The sequence below is a fragment of the Zosterops lateralis genome (assembly GCF_965231275.1).
Source record: "Zosterops lateralis genome assembly, chromosome: 1".
Classification (NCBI taxonomy): Eukaryota; Metazoa; Chordata; class Aves; order Passeriformes; family Zosteropidae; genus Zosterops; species Zosterops lateralis.
Genome location: NC_139762.1, coordinates 17,735,437 through 17,758,112, shown reverse-complemented (window position 1 = coordinate 17,758,112; position 22,676 = coordinate 17,735,437). Strand labels below are relative to the sequence as shown.

At 38.9% G+C, this 22,676-nt stretch overlaps 1 protein-coding gene across 2 annotated transcripts in view; it reads left to right on the top strand.

Moving 5' to 3' along the window:
* Nucleotides 1–6,404: 6,404 nt before the first annotated feature.
* APBB1IP (amyloid beta precursor protein binding family B member 1 interacting protein) overlaps nt 6,405–22,676 on the top strand; it is a 64,875-nt gene continuing 48,603 nt past the window's right edge. For both annotated transcript variants that reach the window (XM_083867405.1, XM_083867404.1), the window contains exons 1-3: nt 6,405–6,474; nt 19,886–19,957; nt 22,007–22,094. In XM_083867405.1, the coding sequence (XP_083723531.1) occupies nt 19,886–19,957; nt 22,007–22,094 (160 nt within the window). In that variant the 5' untranslated portion in view covers nt 6,405–6,474. The remainder of the gene's footprint in view (nt 6,475–19,885; nt 19,958–22,006; nt 22,095–22,676) is intronic.

Here is a 22,676-nt window from a genome sequence, read left to right as displayed (position 1 = left end):
GCACCAACTATAGGCCATGGAAAGCTGAAGAAGAGAAGATAGAAAGCTCAAGGTCTCCAAATTCTTAATAGTAATATTCAGAGCTCAGCTGTAGGTTACCTGAACAGGGTAAATATTACCCTTCAGAAACTCTATCATTTTATGGAGGCAATTTTTTATGAACAATATGGAAATAAACAAGTTCCCTGGCTATCTTTTTTTTTTATCAGCAGCCATGTAAAGTTGAGACCATTGCTGCAGTGTGTTAAGCTCCAGCATATAGCTTTTCTCTTAGGATTCATCATACAATATTGTGGTAGGGTGGAAACGAAAGAGTATTTATTTGGTTAAAGATTGTCCCATATCTAACACAAATCTAACATAATCTGAGTTGGCCAAGACAGGCCAAAGCTGTCATGGTATGACAAAACCTTTAGCCTTAAATTTTTGCATTACATGTACTTTTTCTGTACACTCAGCTTGCACTTCTTGGTCTGGTCACTGGGACCCACCAGGAAGGATTGACTGTCTAGCCAAATTCCAGCTGTGAATTTCATATGCATGAGCTAATTTCATTTGTTCCTCACTTTGAGGTGGGGCTAGAAGATGAAACTCTTAAAAATAGTTTCCTACAGTTGGTTCCATATTTTTTATTTGGTCTGAAAGCAAGTTCTGCTTTCTAGTTTCCCCCGTTGTGAGCTGTAAGTGCCACACACTTAAAATGTATTTTGCAGGAGCTGTCAGGAACTTTGCTGGTAAAACATAGTTATGATTATTATTTCTGAAAGTTTCCACCTGTTTCTTGCAGTGTTTACACAGATGGGAAACAAGAGATTATGCAAAAACTATATTTTGCATTTCTCCACACCAGAAAAAAACATACAGGTAGTTTATAGTGCTGCTTTCCTTATACTATCCCTCATCCTATTTGCAGAGTACATCTGGAAAAATGTTACACATTACACATATGCTCTAAGTGACAGACACACAGCAGAAAACTTTGCAGCCTAATACTGACATGCAGCTACAGAAAATCAAATGCATGTGCAAAAAGATGCAACCTTGCATTTGTACTTAAAAAAAACCCTGCTGAGGGGGAAAAAAGAATAAATGTGCACTCAGATTTTGAAGATACTTTCTGGCAACCAAAAAAATGCTGACAATTATCTCCTTAAAGAGTTCTGTAATGATTGTGAAAATAATGGATGGCTGGGAAGTAGGTGGGGGATGGAACAAGTTTATTTTGAACCCTGAACAACAGGAAAAAAAATCTCAAAACAAAGTTATGAATTCGTTTGCAACTACTATTGTGTTGTCAAAAGAAGACTATTAAGTGTTCCTAAGGCTTTCCCTGTGTCTCCAGGGAATGGAGGAAGTTTTAATATGCATGCAAACGTAATGAAACAGCGAACATGTAGCAGGTAAAGGAGAATGCTTAAACTTTATTTTTAAAAAGGTGAAAGTTTAAACTGGTATGACCAGAGGACCAATTTCTGTGCTTGCTCTCAAACAAGCTAACACATTCACCTTTGAATTGACGAAACTTCAAATGAACATTCTACCTGTATATGCTTACAACATTTTAACAATCAGGAAAGAAAAGTGCATAGGGAAATAAATCCCAGAAGAAAGGAGTAAGTAAGGAAATGGTTGAACAGTTTTAAATTAGTAAAATATATAATTAATTTCTTTCTATTAATAAAGTCATATAATTCTTTCTTATTTTGTCTTCAAATACCTTGTATATTCACATCTGTAAGAAGCTTCAAAACTTTACTCAAATTATGCTTAATTTGTCATACATGTGAAATCTAACATACAGCATTAATAAAATCAAATGCTCAGTTTAGAATGATACTTCCCATTACACTAACTTTTGCACACATTGCTCTGAGCAATATGAAAAAGCCTATTTTGTAAAGCTAAAGAACTTATGTTAACAATAAATGCTGACATTTTCAAATTAAGACCCTCAGGTTACAATTCTCTAGTTAATAACAAGTATTCTGAACAAGTTAGATGAGATTTCAATATTCCATGTCACAACATATACAAGTTTCCTTTTAAGGGTGCAGCCAATTTCATTTATTGTAAGATTAATAAAGCTAATAAACGAGATGTGTTACTCAGGCTTTTCCCACCTCAGCTGCAATTTATGTTAGATGCTCAACTTTCACAGTGAAGAAGGAGGCTGACTTGAACAGATGTCTACAAGGAACAGAAAGGGATATATAGAGATATCTGCTATGTACAAACAGAAGAAATATGGATGTACACAGTGATATTTATATGTGAGAGAAGGAAAACTTAGACTCTGACCTAAAACTCATTGAGCCCAGTGAAAAAGTCTCCTTCAGGCATCTCTGACTTATTAATCAAGATCTCAGACGAATTCTAACAGTGTAAATCCTGGATATCTAAATAGTTGCCTAAATGTATTCTACATGCAAAAATGGAAGCCATTGACTAACTCAAGGCCTTACCATACACAGAGGAAAAAGAAAAATGGAAATCCATCTTAAAAGTATGATGGTGGATAGAATTGTAGTAACTAATAACTAGTTACTAATTCTAGTAACTCTTTGATCATAGACTTTTCAAAAGTACTTCTAATTTTCTGCAGTTAGAAGTGTGAATTTTCCAGCTTCACTGCTAACATTTCAGATTAAAATATCTTCTTCAGCTTTTCATCCAGGTTGAGATATTCGTTTGTTTTGATTTTGGTTTTCCACTGTAAGAACCAATGCTTTCCTCTTAAGAGTAATGGAGAAATAATTCTATTTTCAGTTCTGATTCACTGAAAGATGTTTTCAAAAGGATGGAAGAGAAGATGGGCAGAAGGGTAATGGTGCTCTTTAGCACACTGAGTTTTAGCTTCTTAATTTGGTATAATTTTAAAGAACTTTATATTATGTTCTTGTTAACTAGGTTCTGTACACAATGCAGTTATACTTCAATTTGATTTACTGTGATTTTTTAAGTGCTGCTTCTGGTAATTTCTTCAATATAAGCTCTTAAATGAGAGCTTTCTATATTTCTTGTAAGGAAGTTTTAGGATTTACAGGTCTTCCGGCGTATTGAACAATCACAAATTAATTTTTTAAAAAAACCCCACCCTTAAATAAAATTAACTTATTGGAAGAACATAAAACCTGTCGTTGCTATGTTCTTATACATATACTTTTTACTTTTGGCCTTGTAAGAAAATGCCAAACATTTTTCCAGAATGCTCTGACATTACAGTCAGATGTGATGTCATTACAGTGGTGATGTGAGTCACTTCTCACTAATTGCAATCTCTTAAAGCTTATCTGAAGTACCCTAGAGGATCATCCAGTTCTTGTACCAAAGCTTTTCAGTGTCTGCATAGTACTACTTGAAAAGAGGATACTCCAGCCTTTAGATATCACTTGCCTTAAACACATATTTTTAATCCTATTTTGTAGCTTGTATCTATGCTTTTGTCCTCTATGATCAAAACTTCCATTCTTCCATCTGAAAGTTATTTTGTTTGAATAAACACAAAACAAACAACCTTTTAATTGCATTCTTTGTGTTTTGCTATGACAAAAGTTCTAATTAATGCACTGATTTCTTTTCCTCTTTTTACTGTTGGCCAGGGCCACAATGACTTGGCAATATTTTACGTATCTTCACCCTCTTCATTCATAACACTGAGGGCTATGGATTGATCCTGCATTACTCTGCAGATCTGAGCTAAGATCTGCTAAGATCCTAGTGTAGTGTCTTGTTTACCCTGTAGGGAAAATTAAGGTCAGTCTCTACAAAGTCAGGTCATTATTATCAGTGTATAAAGTCATCTCAATAAAATTTAAGGCAACACATTTATGGTAAAATGTTATTTTTTTTTCCAATGAATTGCTGGTTTCCTGATACTAGAAATATATCTATCTATTTGTTCCCTTTCAGAAACAGACATTCCGCTTTAATTCCTTATTATCTGCTGCTTTATAGAAACTTACATTACTAGGACATGCAATCCAAAAGGCCTGGGGAGGTTAATAAACCTCTCCCCCTTCTTCCTTGACGAGTGTATAATGAGACCATATCTACCCAGTGATCCACTCACCCACGATAAGAAAAGGAAAAGAATGATTTCGAACTGCATTCATTAGATCTTGAATCATGCAGCTTCTGAGAAACACCCAGCTGTAATCTGGGTGGAGTGCATGTCTCCTCTTCCCATCAGAAAATTAAAAACTTCTGGAGGAAAGCAGGCAGAATGTAGGGCTGGAATCCTGGGGAATGATTCTGCTGCACATTCATTTCATCTGACAGAAAACAAATTAGGAAGTTTTACTTATTTCCACCTCCTCTTCCCACAAACTTTGTTTCTCTCTAACATTAGAACACACACTGTTAATCAAGTCTGTATCTGCTGTAGCATTTCCCTCGCCACATTTAATCCTTATGAAGACACGATGGCCTCCACCCATCCCACTGGAGCACAATCCTCATGCTCCTGAACACAGACCAAAAACTTCACAGATAGCACTCAAGATTTTCTAGGATTTCTGTAATTTTCTTTTTGCTTTCTAGAGGTGTGCTGTTCTTATCTCCACTGTTCCTCTTATAGGCAATGCCTGGTGAGCTTTTGAGAGCTGCAAAATACTGCCATTCAGCTCTCTCAGCCTTTTTCAGGATACTTGAAGAGGACAGGAACAAATCTAGAGACTTTGTACAAGCAGAATAGATGTTTCCTACATCATCTTAACAAATATCTTGGTTATGTATGTAACAACAGCAAAATAAGCGTGAAACCACTGTATTCAGGGCGTAACTGTTAGTGGTAGGTCACATATAGAAATTAAAATATTCTTTCTGACAACAAAATGCACCATCTAATATTTAATACACGCAGAGTGTTCAATGCTAAGTGCTGATTTAAAAATTGACTTTGGGATAATTAAAAAAAAATAACTACCAATGATTTTTTCTTCAAAAGTACATATTTTCTTGGAACCATAATGATACCAAAAATCAAAAGGAGCAAATAAAGTCAGCAAAGACAACATGCAGTATCCATAGAATCTCAGACTTCCAAGCTCCTCAACTAATAACTGTTCAATAACTATGTGCATGATTTTACAAATTCTGTTTGCCAAATTTAGATATATTTTCATGTGCCTGGCTGAAAATGAAGCTCTGACCTCAGCAAAGACTCTGGTACTTTTTAGCCAGCTTGTCAGTGAAATAATTTGGGATTTTTTAAAATAACATGAGCAGAACAATGCACTATTCCCTAAACGTATTCTTAAATATGGCTGAGCTTTCTCAGCTGGAATTTTTCAAAGCAATTACCCCTTAAAGCATTGAAACATATTTGCTGTGCAAATAGTGGTAATTTAAAATGCTACCATCCTTTTGCTATAATTATTTTACCTCCAGCAGTGTTGGAGGAACAAAATGTGGGATTTCTTGGCTGCTTTGGAGCAAAATCTGGAATTTTAATACAAATTGCCTATTTGTATTAAATATATATTTATAATTTTATACATATATAATTTATACATAAATATATTAATATTATTAAAATAATTAAATACATATTTTATATTTATAACAGAAATATTAGTCTTACACAAGACTGAGCTAGACTACCTGGTGACTTCTCAAGTAACAGAAGGAGGCGATGGTGACATCGTTACTTTTTTTTACTACATTTTACTGTCAGTGCTTTAGATATAGAAGAAAATAATCTGCCAAAAGCATTGTTTTGGCAAAGTTATTGGTGCTGAAAACAGGATTTTAAATCAAGAGAGATTTCTATTTGCACATGGCTTACATTACTTAAAATCTCTCTTTAACTTGGTGACACCAGCATTTCAAGGCCTCGGTTAATTTTCTGACACTTGCTTTTTAAACTTCAGATGGAAACGTCTCAATTATTTTTTCCTCCCCAACTTTTTATGGAATTTAACTTGTTATAAAGTCATTCCTACTCCGTGAATAAAATCAAAGCACACTTCAAGGCAGCTTTTTCCAACGGTACGAAGTGACAAAAAAAATGCCATGAAAGCAGTTCTCTGCCTTGCACGTTACAGAAGATGCAGAGTCACTAGAGAGAGCGGGGAAAGAAACGCAGCTCTCTGAAAAGCGACGAGCGCCTGACAGCGCTGTCCAGCCCAGAGCGCCCGGCGCGGCCCAGCGCGGCCCAGCGCGGCCGCGGGCGGGGAGCGCAGGGAATGGGGGGGTCGGGTGGCTCGGGGCGGCCGGGATTTGCCATGGGGATGCGGGGACCGCAGGGAACGGGGGGGTCGGGTGGCTGGGTGCGGAGTTTGCCCGGGGTTTGTCCAGCAGGGCAGCGCCCACCGCCTCCGTCCGGCCCTGGGGCGGGGGCGGCGCTGCGAGCGCGGCGGGGCGGCCCCACTTCCCTCAGGCAGCGCCGGGCCGGGTCCCGCCGAGCCGCCCCGGGTCCCGCCGAGCAGCCCCGCGCCTCCTCGCAGCCTCCGGAGCCGCCGCCCGCCCGCCAAGGTAAAGCGGGCAGGGAGGGATTAGCCGGACCCCCGAGGGCTCCCGGCACCCGACGGGGCGGGAGGGCCGCAGCGGGGCGGGCTGTGCGGGGCCCGCTCGCCGCCTGAGGAGCCCGGGCGCCAAACCCCGCCGTGGGGTGAGCGCCAAACCCGCCGTGGGGTGAGCGGCAAAACCCCGCCGTGGGGTGAGCGCCAAACCCCGCCGTGGCAGCGCGGTGTGAGAGGGGACACGGCCCCGCACCGCGCTCCCCTCGGGACAGGGACCTGCCGGCGGCACGCCTGGCCTCGGAAGGCTGACGTGGAGTTTGGCGCTGCGGGGCTGGGTCCCGGTGATGGTTTTTCTCCTCGGCGGGGTCAAGCCGGGTCAGACCTTCCCTGTGCCCAGTCCCTTTTCTGTGCCCAGTCCCTGGGGGAAGCGAGGATCGATCATTGCAAGGCAAGGGTGCCAGAGCTCCCCTGCAGCCTCACGAGGTCGGTGGGGATCCCGAGGGACGCGCAGTGCCCCGTTCCAGAATCAGGGCTAGGAAAGGGAAGGCAGAAGGGAGAAAACTGCGGACCAAGCGGACAGAGAACACACCGTGTTAATGCGCTGAATTACTCTTAAACTCAGCATGTAAGAACGTGGTGCGGTTGTGACCGAACAGCCAGTACAGACTTCTAAGGAAGACAGTTAACATCTCTCTGCTGGTGTCTTTGGCCGTGTGGGTTAGAGACTCGTAAGAGTCGCTTGACTCAGAGAGCGTCCGCCCGCATGACCCCTCAGCTGAATACCACGGGAGGTAACTGAAATGCAATCTCCACAAGCTTGCGGTGGTTTTTCAATCCCTCGTGCACCAAAAAGAGAAGTTATTAAATCCATTCATTATCAATCTGGGAAGAGGTATCTTTTAGGCAGTATATGATCCAGCATGTCTTAACGGTCATTAAAATTTTGTTTCAGGAATACAGCCTGCAAACAGAATGAGCAGGGTTCCACCAAACTAGGAGCTTAACTTTTTGAAGTCACTTTCTGCCTGAGATGACCTGATTCTGGGAATAACTTGGCTCCTATTTGCTTCTCCCTCTCAGAACTTCAGTCTGCAGAATTTTGGCCGTCATTTTTCCTCTTTGGTTCTAGTTCCTCTTTATGAATTACGTGACACGCGTGTTTTGTCATCTCTTCCTGCAGCCGTCTTATTTCACTCATGAAATTTGTTGATTTTATTGTTAATCAATTACCCTGCTGCTAGACAGCAGTGATGTAAATGTAGTCAGGGCTTGATGTAATCCATCGGTGTTGTTAGAGACAAACAGGTGAGCCTCGGTTCCAGGGAGCTATACTAGTGTCTTGCACCTCCTGTGCAGTCTCCTAATCATTTGTCTTCTCTATTCTACAGTATTTTTTTTTTTCTGGTTACTTCGTAAAGAATATGAATTTCGGTTAAAACTTGATGTCTGAAACAGAATGTTTAACTTTTTGCTGAACGTCTTTGGTTCTGTTTTCCCCTGTGAGCTTTCTAAGGAGACTATTACATTTAGTTGCACTTAATGCTTTGTGCAAGCATTGCTTAAAAATGGAGATAATTTGGTTTGAAATATGGTATACAGATGTCTTTGGGAGGTTGACTGAGTGGTCCTCAGAAAGTTCCTTTTACTCTCAGAAAGTTCTGGTTCACCTGGAAACACACATAACTGGAAAAACATACTATTTCTGACAGGAACATTTAATCATTCCTTCTGTCTTCTCTGTCATTTTTAAATACCTCCTGTGGGTATAACAGACTATTCTGGTGTTTGGAGGCAAAATGACTGAACATTCAATGTAATTATTAAGTAAATTGTGTTTTAATTGTTCATGCTGGAATTTATGGTTATCACTGTGTAGTATTTTCAAGCAGGGTATGATGCTTTTGGAGTGCTGGTTTATTTTGTTATTAAGTGTATTTATTACAGCAAAGTTTGATTTTTTACAAATTGAAAGTCACTATACTTGGGCAGTGTCTAGTAGATTGCACGCCATAACTCATGTACCTGTAAATGAAGGTGTAACCTTGATATTTTTTGTAAAGAGATAACACATTTGATAGGATAAAAATTTGCACAAAAGAGGTGACAGTATGAGTGGATGGTCCTGTTGGATGTTGTAACAATTTATCTCAGTACTGAGCCCCAAGATTTCTTACAGGTAAAAAGATTTACCCAACTCATTAAGATTTTGCTTTTGCTGTGTTTCACCTTTCCTGCTAAAAGGAATGTCTTAAAGCAGTAAGAGGAAGAGGAGGCAAAAAGCTTTCCTTCTCTTGCTCTGCCCTCAGCCCTGAAGGGAGAGATAGGACTTGGGAAACCTGTGCATGGGGGGATTCAGCTATTGCATCTCTTTAGCCCTGCAAAATGTGTGAGTCTGCAGTGCTGCTGCAGATGAGAGAAGGGGTTGCCTTGTCTTTCTTGCAGATTCATGAACATCTGACCATTCCTAAGATGATCTGGGAACATGCATTTTCTTAAAAGCATGCTTCTGTTTCAGAGGTTGCTTTACAGGAATGTAGCTGAATTTCGTTTTCCCTTATATCATTAAGATATCAAGGCCCTTATCCCTTCCTGCTGTCTTTGCAATCTACGTGGGTTTTTCTTTCTCACAGACCATTTTTAATGTCTTTGATTGGGGTATATCTTGGTTGTTTTATTATAGGTTGGTCTGACCTGTTCTGATGATGACTTCACATGGTCAGGTCCTGATCTGGGATGAAAGTGAAAGCAAGACCTCTTATTTGCCTGTAGCCATATGGAAGCTTTAGCTCATTTGCTTTGGAAGGTCTGTGGTGACAATAGTATCTTGCATCCATGCAGACCTTCCAAAGCACTTCTTGGGCTTTAGAGGCAGGACTCTCCTCATGCAGCTGTAGATACGAGTGTTTGAGTCACCTGAGGTTTTGGGTCACTGATACCATCTTTTACGCGACAAGATAGAAACTGCTAAACCTTGCTTTTAGACAGCAGCCATGAATCATGCTCTATAAAGTTGCCTTCCTTTCCCTTAATTGTTTAAAAAGAGCTTGGGACAACCACATCAGATGCAGCTATCATAGAAATGCTGCCATATGTCTTCCCATGATTAGGAGTGATCCATGGCTCTTGGAAAAACAGGCATTTGGGGCATTTCCTTATTGTCCAGCCTATTGATCTATAGCTACTCTAGGTATTACCGGTCGAGCTGCCAGTGTAGAAGCTGTATGTTGTACTGTGAAAGAAGGAAAGAAACTGGATGCTATGTTCTTCTCAGGTTTCTGTAGAAGACTTTGAGCATCTACAGCAGCATATATGAGGTTTTGTTCCTCACACCCCTCAGTTTCCATTTATAGTATTGCTTCTGGGTTTTGACTGAAAAGGGAACACAGATGACTTTGATCTGACTTAAAGTTTTACTGAGGGAATTCACAAACTAGTTTGGTAATGATAGTTCAAAAAGTTTAGGCCTGTCATTAGTTTCAAAGACTTTCTTCCAATAAAATGACTTTTTAGATTTGTGGCTGGCTAATTGCCCTTATATTTTTTTTCTGCCAGAAGCTACGCCAGCCTGCACACAGCTCTGTTTCTTCTTGTTGAACATTGATGCAGCGTGCTATGAATTTAGCTCAAATAAATAAGGGCTACAGTCATTAGAAGTATTAGCAGTATTTTGGGGAGTACATGCATTATGAATACCAGAAGAAGAACAATGTTCAGTGTATATACAAAACAAATTTTTCTCTGTTGCTCCGTTTAGAAATGCGAACCAAACCACATCTGATAGCATTTTTACACTGGATACGTGTCAGTACATTTCCATTTTTACTTTCACTCTGTATTTGCTTGTAATCTAAAGCAACGGATGTAAAAGTGGGGTATTTAAGGATAAAACTCTCCGTGTCTGCTATCAGTGATGAGCAGACCCTGCATGGTGGATGTTGCTACCAACGGAAAGTCCTCAGTTCTTAGACAATCCAACTGATAAAATAAACATTTTGGTGAAAATCTTGTCATTGTACCTACACCAGTCAGGAAGAATGGGGATGGAAGGGGAGCAAATCTGCCTTTAGCAGCATTGCTGGTCCATCAAGCATAGAGAGAATCACTAGGAGCCAAAATCAATCATACAGGCACTCACTGGATGCTTTTGCTGATAAAAATTGTAAATTACCTTTGGAGTCCCCAGTTTTAGGCAAAATGATGTGTCTGCCTCAAAGGCAACTCACCAGGAAAGTTAGGAAGCTCAGCAGAATGGTCATTTAAACTGTGGCATCAAGTCTGTGTTGGCAGGAATGAAAATATGCTCATTGGTGACCTTAGTTAATCCATTTTGGTACTCTACATCTTCAGGTAACCCACATTGCAGACGCATGATTACTTTACTTCTGCATCAGAGCAAGATTTTGATGTACTTTTGAAAATTTTTCTAGTATTTTCTAATAGTACTGGAATGCCCCATTACGTCACTTGCTATGGGGATTTCTCTGAAGCACAGAAATAAGAAGGATTATCAGCCCAAAAAGTATCTTTGAAAGGTGATATGGTTTTTCTGTCTGATTGAAAAAAAAATCCCAAAAAAACCCAAACAAACAACAAAAAAACCCAACCCCAACCAAACTAAACAGAAAAAGCCACAAAACCAGTCAAATATATATGACTGTTCTCTCTGCTTTTTGATGAAATACTGTATTTGAAATATCTGCTGTACATGTGCCTTTGAGGACATAAGTATCTGAGACAACCTTGACCAAGCAAGAATATGTGCCAAAAACATGAACACAGATAACATTCCCAAACACTTGTGGTTACAGCTTAGTTTTGTATTTTGGTGACCATATCCTCATGACTTAGGGGAAGGTGACAGACCTAATGTTAGAGAGAGCAAATATAAATGAGCCAGTGGTTTTGGATGCCAGTTCTAGGAAGGAATTAATCATAAGCTTAACTGCAGTTCTGTCCAGTGGGGGCCATGCTCTTACATGAAATCCATCATAACTCTTTCATGTCTGTCTCTAGATTGGCGTCTTTTGTCTCCCCTGTGTCACGATGGATTTGCTATTGTTGCTGACCAGATCAGCGTTGTTCCATCCCTCCTCCACTTCTAAGGGAAAAAAGAGGGAGGCAGTAACATTTCCTTCTTATGGAAAACTTAGAGAAATGGAAGAATGGAAATGTGACAAGGTTCTTCTCCTTTTAGTGCATTTTCTTCTCATAACTTGTTTCCTTGTGCGGTTCAGGGCTCTCTGGGTTGTGACAAAGCAACCACTGCCATGCCTATCCAATGTCCTGTCTGTGGTGACTCCAGGCTTCCATTTTCCTTACAGATCTACATCTGAAACCTACTGCTTAAAGCTGCGCGTAATCTCTGCATTGTATAGACTGAAAGAAGCAAATTTGCTAGATGAACAGTTAACAGTGGACCTTGGAATTGTACCTGATACTTCAGTCAGTAGTATAAAACTGAGATTTGTAAAAAATCTTAATTTAATTTTTCTACTACTCACTATGTCACTGAACACAGTATTTTGGTGAAATAACTATAAATTCATATTAAAGCATCACTTGCTTTATTTGATTTTAATATATGAACGCCATACGAAACAAACAGATGGATTCAATAGAATTTTTACAGATTCATCCTTTTGCTTCACTCTTACTGTTAGAGCATTTTATGTTAGTATCTTCTCCTTTTTCAGTGTTCCTTTCCCATACCATGTGTGCCATCCCTTAAGCATTTCCGGCAGTGATAAGAACATGTGATTATAGGAAAGAAGATGGTGATTTGGAGCTTTTGCCAACAATAGATCATAGGAATAAGTTATTGTATGGGGAGACAGTTGTGTCGTGGACCCTTGTAGCATATCTTGTGCTTACCTAGTGCTCACTGTGGGAGGAAGTGAGTGTTGGAAAAGCTGAGCCATCGACTATCCAGTGTAGCAGTTCCTGTGCTCAAATTTGGTACTGTAGCTTTTCTTTCCTTTTTTTCCTCTTCCTAAGTTTATATTATTATTTTCACTATTCCACACTTTTACATCTCTTGATTCTATAGGGAATTGAGGAGAGGAAGGATTTCCCCCTCATTTTACACCCCTGTATGCCTTCTTCTTTCATCTGTGGGCTTCCTTATCTACTGTTTTCTGCTCATTAGGCTATCTATTAATGTGGGATCAGCCTACTTCATGTACTGTGAAGCTAAACATCAAAATTGCATTATTGTATTTTGCTGGCAAATGTTTAAGGTACAAGACAGTCTCTTGTTGTCATCTAAGTTCTGGACAGTGTTACAGTGTTGGGTAACAGGAAAAAAAAAAAAAAAAACCAAAAAAACAGGAAGGAAAACATTGCACCAACATCAACAAGCTACAGATTATGGGAAGGAATGTGGAAACTATAAATTTCTGCTACTCAGGGTTACATTACTCTTTTGCCATTCTGTGCTGCCATCATGGCAGGGAATGGGGGAACCTAAAACTGAGGTTCTGATACTGAGTTCTGATAACTTGGATGTCTGCAGTTGTTTATACCTGAGTAGAGCTGAAGTAGAAACGTTATCAACTCCAAATGGGTGAGCCTGGGTGAGCTCAGGGGATGCACTTGCACCCAGCTTTCTGCCTTTTCCAGGGGAAGATATATTGGCAGAATGGAAATACCATTCCTGTGTGCCGTTAATCTGGCACAGAATAAGGAATTGTTTCTTTTACCAGTCTGTGTGAAGACGTAGGGCTGGAAATATGTCTTCTCCTACCATTTTGTGCTGCCTCTATGGCTCATGAGGAGAAAGTTGCTGGACTGGACCATTCTGCAGTAAATAATCCTGTGATTAAAAAAAAAGCAGATGAGGGAGACTGTTGCTGTATTTCTATAATGTTCTTAGACCCACAAGCCAGACTGAAGGACATTGACTGATGTGAGGATACTGTATAAAAATGAACAGAAGTGGCACTGTTTTGATTTCCATAGGAACAATCCCCTTTGAGAGCTGACAGGAAGGTACAAAGTGAAGTTCTGGTACACAGAAATTGCTCCCAGGGTTTCTCCTCCTTGCATATGTGCTTTACACCAGGCTGGGTTTTTTCCCCACCTTTCATAAGGTGCTTTTAACTCACAGTTCCACATCTGCTTGAGTATATTTGGAATACATTTTCTGGAGCCAGACTGTGTTTGTGCCTGAGAGTTACTGTGCAGAGGATCTTAGTGAGGAGTCTCATACCCAGCCTTCATGCCATATCCCTCTACATGCCTTTACTGTAGTCACAAGCTAAATTTCTTCCTGTCTTCTTTCAGAGGAAGAGCCCTTAGCTAAGCCCCTCCTCTGGCCTTGGATAACTTCCTGACATACTGTGAGTAAGCTTTTAGGTAGTCCCTTGGTTCCTTTCTGCTTCAGTTAAAAGAGCCTCAGTGACCATTTGGTAATCTTGCCATCCTGCCTCACCCTAGGAACAGAACCCACAGCTGCTTCTTCCAGACACCACTCTTGGCAAGGGTGTTAGAGAAAAAAGTATGTGTTTGGGGAGAGGGGAAGGCTGGGGATGGTGGTGGATCCATCACAGAGGTCATAGATGCTGAGGCAGCACCACCTGGAGGATGGCCTCACGCTCAGTGTCCTTCAGTGCTTTACAAGCATATTAAATGTTTGTCTGTGTCTCCCTGCCCTCCTCACGCTCCTCGCCCTCTCTGTCACTCTCTCTGAAAATTATGTATTCAAATATCACTGAAAAAGATGGTGGTGTACTTGTGCATAGGAGTTCCTGTAGTGTTTAAATTATTATTATTGTCTTGGCAAAACAAGTGCAAAATGCAACTGCTGTCATCATTTAAGTGAAACAATGTATTTTTCAGGTCTATGAAATCTGGGACTTTTGGACTAATAAAGACTTTTTCCAAAATCAGTCCTCACTGCAGGTTTGTTTCAGGAAAACATAACTGTGTATTTCCAAAATGGCAAGAAAGGGAGCAAGTTTTTGAGAGGTTTAATTGTAAAAATGGCATAGTTAAAATTTATGTGAAATATTAGTAGGATCTGTGAGTTTGGGATGCTTTTATCTAACAATGTTTGTATTTATCTCTAGGTGGGTGATTATGGAATTAGTAGAATATGAGCTGTAGTACTCCATGTTAATATTAGAGTAGGATTCTCTCTTGATTGTATTTATCTGCCACTTTAATTTTAATCCAAAGCTAGATGTCACTCATTTTTGAACTAATAAGGACACTTTGCAGTTGTACAGTCTTCCTGAAGCTACTTGTGTTTTAGTGTGTCACTAACACTCACAAATGGAGTTATAGCATGACACACCATCCCTGAGATAAATATACCATGTAACTTCAGCTGCAGATAAGCCTACAGTTATTAGCACACCAAATTTCCCAGAAGGATAGTGAATATTAGTAAAAAACTGCATTCAGAGTTATCAGTGCGTGCAAGCTTTTTATTGAAAAATACTGTGCTTATCAGTGTTAGGTATGTACAGTGCTAGAAGCAGTCTGATTTTTAAGCAGTCTAATTGCTTTTAATTTACTCTTTTCAAAATATGAGCTAGTGTTACAGAGCCATGTCATGTACATAGGAAATTTGCTAATTGCCAAATCTGATTGTGATTTTGCAACCTTGGGGTCAGGTACCATTTCTGTTGTATCACACCAAAACTTCCATTTCCATTCTTAGTATCTATCTACTACAATTAGTAACTGATTGGATTATAACTGAAGTCTGCAGAGACAGATATTCTCTTGTACTTTACTTCATAAAAGTGGGCCAAAATGTCTGTTAAGGATTTTTTACTAGATGTGATGAAATAGCTGGTTAAAGAACTTCCATCCTGCCTCACTGGTATATGAGAGACCTGTGTAGTATGAGTTTTTCTTAACATCTAACTATAAAATCACTATAAGGAACCTAGTTAGATCTGTTTGAGACCTGCAGTCAATCTGGCCAGAAGGTTCTCCCCAGCAGTGGCTAGCATCATGTACTTCAGAAGGAGGCAAGAAATCTCGTGCTGGAAGGTGTGGTGTAACCTGTCCATCATGAAGCTTTACTCTGGTTCCAAATTGGCGGAGCCTTTATTTTAGGTCTTAAAAGATGAGGTTCATCATCCTTGCTTGAAGCTCTATGCGCTCCTGCTTCATACTAGCACTTCTAGCTACAACTGCATGTAGAGCAAACCAACTCCTCAGCTTGCTTACTCACCAGTTTTGATGATGCGTGTTTCCCTGGAGCAGTTATTTAGACTTTCATTTACTATCCTCTTGGTTTTGTGTTGTAAGTCAGGATGAAATGGTGCCTCAGTAACTTTCCCCTAGGTTTTGGTGCATTTTTTAAATCACACTAGTTTCACATCTGTTTTCTGTGACAATCAGTTGCCCTCTTTCCAGCTTTTCACTTTATGGTGGGACTCCGTCACTTTCATTATGCTTCCTTAGTTTTCTTCCTTTTTCTGTCTTTGCTGTGGGATGATCTACTTTGTGTAGTATGTAGTACACAAGAGTGAATCTCTGATTTGAGGAATTTACTCCGGCTGCTGCCGTGTCTCTCTAAAATGTTAAAGATTTCGTCATTCCACTCTGGAAGGCATTTAGGTATTAAGCAATAGCAGGAGGTTGCAATGTGTTAAGTGGTTAGTGATGTGGGGAGTCAAGTTTATTTTAGTGGTCTGGTACTCTGACACTTAGATGCTGCAGTGCACTACACTAAGACCAGAAGGTGTGCTTTTGATATTTCTGTGTGACTTGTAGAAATACATTTCATGTATTTTTATCTCTGCTATTTACGTATGTAGCAGGTTAAGAATAGCAACAATACTTTGAATGTAATGACTGTGCCTGTAACTGTTCCCCAGATCACTGAGTGGGCTGGTTCCCAGTACTGTTCATAGCATGAATCCACTGTAAGTCTTTATCTTCTGACATCATGCTGTTCCTTATTCCTTTCTTGTTGTAGCCAAAGCCCTTTGGTTGGTTAAACTGCATCAACTCTGCTGAGACTGAGGTGCAGAGATGAGAACGTTGGTGTTTCCTGTTCAATGTTTCAAAAGAGCTTTGGGCTTGTTTTTGAACTTCTCCAGTGCAGAAACCATTTTACCACGTGACTTAGACGACTCTTGCTGTGAACAGAGAAGAGTTACTTTGAGTATTTCTCAGAGGGTGATTTTTTTTTAAGCAGTGTAAATTTTGTACCGTTTTACTCTTCATTTGCCAACTTCCTGCTGAGTGTTAATGATTCTATCAAACAATCCAATTTCCCACTGAAGTTGAAATGGTAAAAAAATTAAGAGATCCAGTGGTTCTGGAGGACTTCTGGAGTTAATGAGTCAATATTTATGTATTACATAAACCTCTGAGGAATTAATATACATACACTAAAAGTGAGACTCATTGGTGATTAGGATAGGAAGTTGAAGAGAAAATGTCCCAATCTCTTAGATATACAGTATGAGAAAGGTAGGACTATTAAATAAAATATTTTTTAAAAAAGATTTTTATGAGAGCTTAGGGAAGATCTGAGAATGTGAAAATGAGGGAAATAAAAAACAAGGAATACTTTTAACTGTGCTACTTCAAAAGGTGGTCCACAAGGCATCAGTTTGAAAATCAATCACTTTAAAAATACATTACATTTCACATATATGGCTTCCCACAAGGTCTTTCTTAGCTTGTTTGTTTGTGACAACTGCAATTTCCTCTTTTTATTTCAGTTCCGTTTTTTGGTGTTTTTTTCTCTGCTTAAAATCTTATGCATAGTCTGGGAAACTTACAGTTAAAGTACTGTTTTGTTTGGTTTAGGTTTTTTCCTGCTTGGTTTAATGTAGTCATTTGTGGTTTTAAAAGTTTCTAGTATTAGTACAAAATAGAGAAAAACCTAACAGAAAAGTTACGGTAGAGTAGGACTGGGTATGAAACTGAGTATTCTTCTGGGCACTTTGGTAAATCTTTTCCTTTTTTTCATTAATAATAACTCATACTCCTGCACATTTCACCTTGAATTTCTGGTTTGAATTTGTTCAAGGCTATTTATAAAATAAAGAAAAAACTGGTGATCAAAATGCATCAACATCCAACAGGATAATTTCCAAATCTGCAAGTTTTTAAATCTGTTTATTTCTATTGTGGCAGTCAAATAAAAGAAATGGATATAAGTGGAGAGAAGTCAAAGAGAAGAAGAGTGGATGGACAGTCTTTTGCAATTCCGTGTTATGGGGATTCATATTACTATCTTAAGTTTTTCTAGCTCTTGGCAAGATCTTTGGTGAATATGTAGAGTTCTTATACCAATGTAAGGGTTCATTCAGTGTGTTTTAACATTAAAAAAATCCAGCATATTTGTTGATTATGATAATAATTTTGTCTCTCTAAACCAAATCAATAAAAATTCAAGAGAAAATAAAATACCAGTAGAGGCAGTGGATTGGTGACAACATGACTTTATCTTGTTGTTGTTGTTAATTACTCAGGAGGGTCCTTATGTTTTATTTTTTCCTTTTTGGACAGTTCTTCTTACTCCTTGTGATAAGGTTGCAACTCAAGTAATTTTTTCACCATCTTTATATTTCTATTCTGTAAAAATATAGTAAAGGAGGATTTCAGTTTGTCAAAAGAACTTGTATGAAGATCTTTTCCTGAAAGTTGACATAGCTAGTGCTTTAAAAAAATCTACCAAAAACATGCAAATAACTGGAACTGATAAGATTTCCTTAGAAGTTATTTTGATCTCCTAAATCAGAAAACAGGAAAACATAAAATTATTCAGTATTATTTAAACACTGATGAGATACTTGTCAGTATGTACTGCTGCTCCATTTTTGTCATGTAACAAATGTATCCTCACTCTTCCTGATCAAATAAGTGCCATTTTATCTAGCCTTTCTATGAAAATTGATTCTCCAAGTGCCAGGTGTGTAGGAAGCTACACAGCTGTTGATCCAAATAAATGAATTAAGATTCAGTAATCATTTGCCAATCAGCATACAGCTGAGTCTATAGAAACAGAATGTTGTGTACAAGGCTCTGTATGAGAAGTGTGATAGAGACAGAGAGAGTGAACTATCCGATGTGGATTTGTCAGCTGGAAAGGAAACAGATAAGATGACTTGTAATTCTCCACTGACTCAGTCCTGTGGGATGTCTGTTCGCTCCTCCTTGGGCAGAGCTGTGCAATCTCCACTGCTGGGCTACAGTTGCCCTCAGCTCTGTCAACCACATCCATTAAAATGTCTTTAAGAGTATCCAATTCCCAAATCATTAAGTCTTTGATTTCTGGGATTTGTGAGAAATGTGAAAGTTGAAAATTCAGTTCTTGATTGCCTGTGCCTTGTTTTGTTACATCACAATTCTCAAACAACAGATTCTGACTTTAGGGTTCAGTGGCCTTTTTAATTTATCTGGGGAATAGTTACATGACTCAATATTTTAAAGGAAAAGCATTAAGACTGAAGAACTTCCTTCTCACAGAAGTCACCTCTGCAGCCACACCCCCATCCCCCCAAACCTTGTCAGAGAAATGCAATACAGGTGCACACAAAGCCAGAGAATTGATAGGACTACTTATATGTGTAAGGTTTGGCCCTAGTTTGAACCCTGGTTTTATGTGTTCAGTACCACAGTTCTCAATCCTTTGCAGGCTTGAGCCTCTTAATAAAATATAGTTTCTAGTTCTTGTCTCTGGTAGCATTCCATGGCAGACACCCTTTTATACTGGACTTACCCTGCAAAGGAACAGATTTATGAGAAAGAGGATTATTACAGATGCTGTGTCTTCCCCATAGCTCAGCACTACTGGTGTGTGATCCTGTCCTCACGCTTCCCTCTTGCAACAAGCAATGCCATTGACTATACCATTTTCCTTGTCTCAGTGCACTTCCTCAGGTCTCTTGAGGTTAGGTAAGGACTGGAGTTCTCTCAGTGCAGTAATAATTGAAAGAAAAATGGAGAAATATTGAGACAAAAAGTTGGTCATGTACCTAACCATAAACTGGTTTTGCACTAGGTAACATCCAATAAACTTCTGTAGTATTAGTTATGTAAGCCAAAGAAAGAAGGCTTTCAAGATGAAACATTCAGAAATTTTTCAACATCAAACTTTGCTTCCCTCTCTATCTCTCACAGGCTACATTTTTTTTTTTAAATGTTTAAGATACAACTATGGTTTATTAGATGATGACTTCGTATGGAATGTAAATGATAAAAGGAGGTCATTGGAACTTGTGATGAGTGTAGATCAGAAGGGTGTGTTTCAGCACATGCAGGAAAAGGATGCTGAACTGTTACTAGTTACTTCTAAGGTACAGGTTTTTGCAAGTTATGAGGAATTATTTTAAAGTTATTTGTGAACACAATATAAAAGAGCATTGTGCACCTTCTAGTTTTGACTATTCCTGGCTTTGAAATGAACTTCTGAATAAACTTCTTGGTTTGGGGTTTTTTTTTTCTTTCAGATGGAGCAAACCTGTGATGATATAGATGAAATGTTCAGCAATTTACTTGGGGAGATGGACATGCTGACTCAGGTAAATTATTTTTTTTCCATCAAGATTAGAAAAATAGCTATTATGTGTTAGAGAAAAGAGGGAACTTTTCTGCATTTTTTATGCACTTCCACTCTGAATAAATACAGTTACATTACTGTGGTAAACCTTCAGCTAAATTTCTCTGCTTGACAGTTAAAACAAATGGCCCAAAAAATAAGGTAATACCAATACAGGGTAGGTTGTTAAAGAGACCTAACTGCTTGTGAAAAATATTTTCTGAAAAAAACCAGCCCAGCAATTTAAATTCCTCTGGATGTGGTCCAAAGAAATTAAAGGATTCCTGTGAAAACAGGAAGAGTTTGAATCTGAATGTTCAGGTATGAATGCTTAGCATACATGGGTAGATGGGAGGTAGCCTGAGTGTCAAATGTGAATTTTGAAAATGAAAGCAACATTTTGAATATATGTTTAAAGGATTCTTTAGATATGGCAAAATATTAAGCTGCAGTGAGTGTGGCATTCAAGAATTCATGAGATATTATTCCCAGTGCATAATGCACTCTTGAGAGTATAAAACAGCATGAGCCTTTTTCTAAAGCTCGAATCATTAAATACTTCCTGCAAAATCTGATGAAAGGAGAATTTTTATTTCCAGAAAAAAAATTACAAAGGGAATAAACTTGTTGTATTTTAATAAATGCGTGATTGAAAACACTTTAGTTGTCATCTTGGATGTGTGAGTTTGGTTACAGCTTCTGTTTTGAGAGGATCTTTCTTCTTGGTGAATCCCAGTGCTTGACAAATTAAATAACAATAATTCTGAGGCACAGAATAGAAATTGTGTTTAAAGTGGGTGAAAGCCAAGATTTCACATGGTATTGTTAGCTGTCAAATCACAATACTTTGTCCCTTGGTAGCCTTTCTGCTCTTTGGGGTTTTTTGTAAGTGTGCATATTTATTTTATGTATTTACATATATATATATATATATATATATGTATATCTGTATGTATGTATGTATGTATATATGGAGGGATTTATGGTAATCTCATTTCATTATTATGCCTTCAAAAGAACAAAAGACTGCTTGTGATAAATTTTAAATTTTACCTCCTCAGACTGGACACAGCAGTGTTACAAGTGCAGGTGGTACTAAGAGTTTAAGAGAGTGAGTCTCTCTGTGCTCCCTGGTGCACTACTGGGTGGGATGCAGTTTTCTTGAGACTGAGACAGGCTTCTCCTCCTCTCTAAAGTTCTGGCATCACCTCTCACATCAGCTTTGGGAGAAAGAGGCAGAGGTGTCTGAAAGCCTGAAGACTTTCAGTTAACTGAATTGGATCTGTTAATTCCCTCAGACTCTTAACTTTCAAAACAAGACTGTAGATAGTTTTTCACACTTTTTCACCAGTCTGTCTGTTCCTAAAGTAAGTGTAAATGATAGAAGCACACAGAGATACCTCTACATGGCATAACAGGGCTGGAAAGGAAATACAAATTCAGAACTGGCCTTTTCTGCTGCCAGCTAGGAATTCTCTGTTTACACAGATTGGCTGTTTACATTGCAACAGCATGGAGTTTTGTTTGTTGTATTTTTTTTTCCCCAAACAATAGAAGAAAGGAACAGGTAGGTTTCATTTATATTGGTAAATAAAGCACTTTGGAAAGAAAATAAGAAAATGGCACTGTGGGTCAAATGTGTACACAGCTGAACTCTTTCCCCACCCCCCTTCAAAGAACCCAAGGAAGCTAAAAATCAGTCTGTCTTTGTCCACTGTCTTGATTAGAAACAGTCCAATTATTTGCTGTTCCCCACACCAAGCCCAGGTGTTGCCTGACAAGAGTTGCTGCCATCAGCATTGGATTGGGAAGCATGCAAAACTCTTGCCATGATTGTGAGACAATGCTTGAACCCTTGTCCTGGCCCTTGTTAGCTTACCAGTCCAGCATAATCTCAGAAACCAGTGTGTGTCATTCTGTTCTTGAAGAAGAATATATTTTATAGATAAATTCAGATAATTGATTTTGAAATGTTAATGTATGTAATAGTAGTTATATCCTCAGACACCCATTCTTTCTTCTATCTTAACAGAGTTTAGGAGTGGAGACTCTACCACCTCCATGCCCCAAAGTGTCCAACAATGAATTTAACTTTACAGTTGGTTTTAAAGATTTAAATGGTAAGTAGCTGAATGGCCTCTTTCATGCCTTTTATGCTTGCTTAAAATACCTCATGGCAACAAATGAGAAGAAAATCTTTACATACCCTGATCAAAAACCCCAAACCAAACAAAAGAACCCTCTTTTGCTGGAGGGAGAGGTATATTTTTGTGTCTCAGTTTAGGAAACTTCAAAGGGAACAATTTTTCTGGGGCATTACTCAGTTTAAGTAGAAGTCAGGCTTTTAAAAATGTCTGAGTGTAGAGGAAAATAAAAATGAGAAGTCTCCCAAATAACTTTCTAAAATTTAACCTTTTTAATGTAAAGATTTAACTTGGTGGAAGACAAAGTTCCTCAGTGTGATGTCAGAGCTGTGTAAGCATTTCTATCCAGTGGAAGTATCAGCTTCAGCTGCTTCCACTTTTCTTCAGTGCTTATTCTCATTTTGGTTTGCACTGTCACTTTTGCATGTACAGCTGCTTGCTGAGGCTTTATGGCAAACCAAATGAAGGGATTTTACTTCATTGAAGTAAGAACCCTTCCTTTGATTTTGTTTTTGTTTTGTTTTGTTTTGTTTTGTTTGTTTTCTGGTTTTGTTTTTT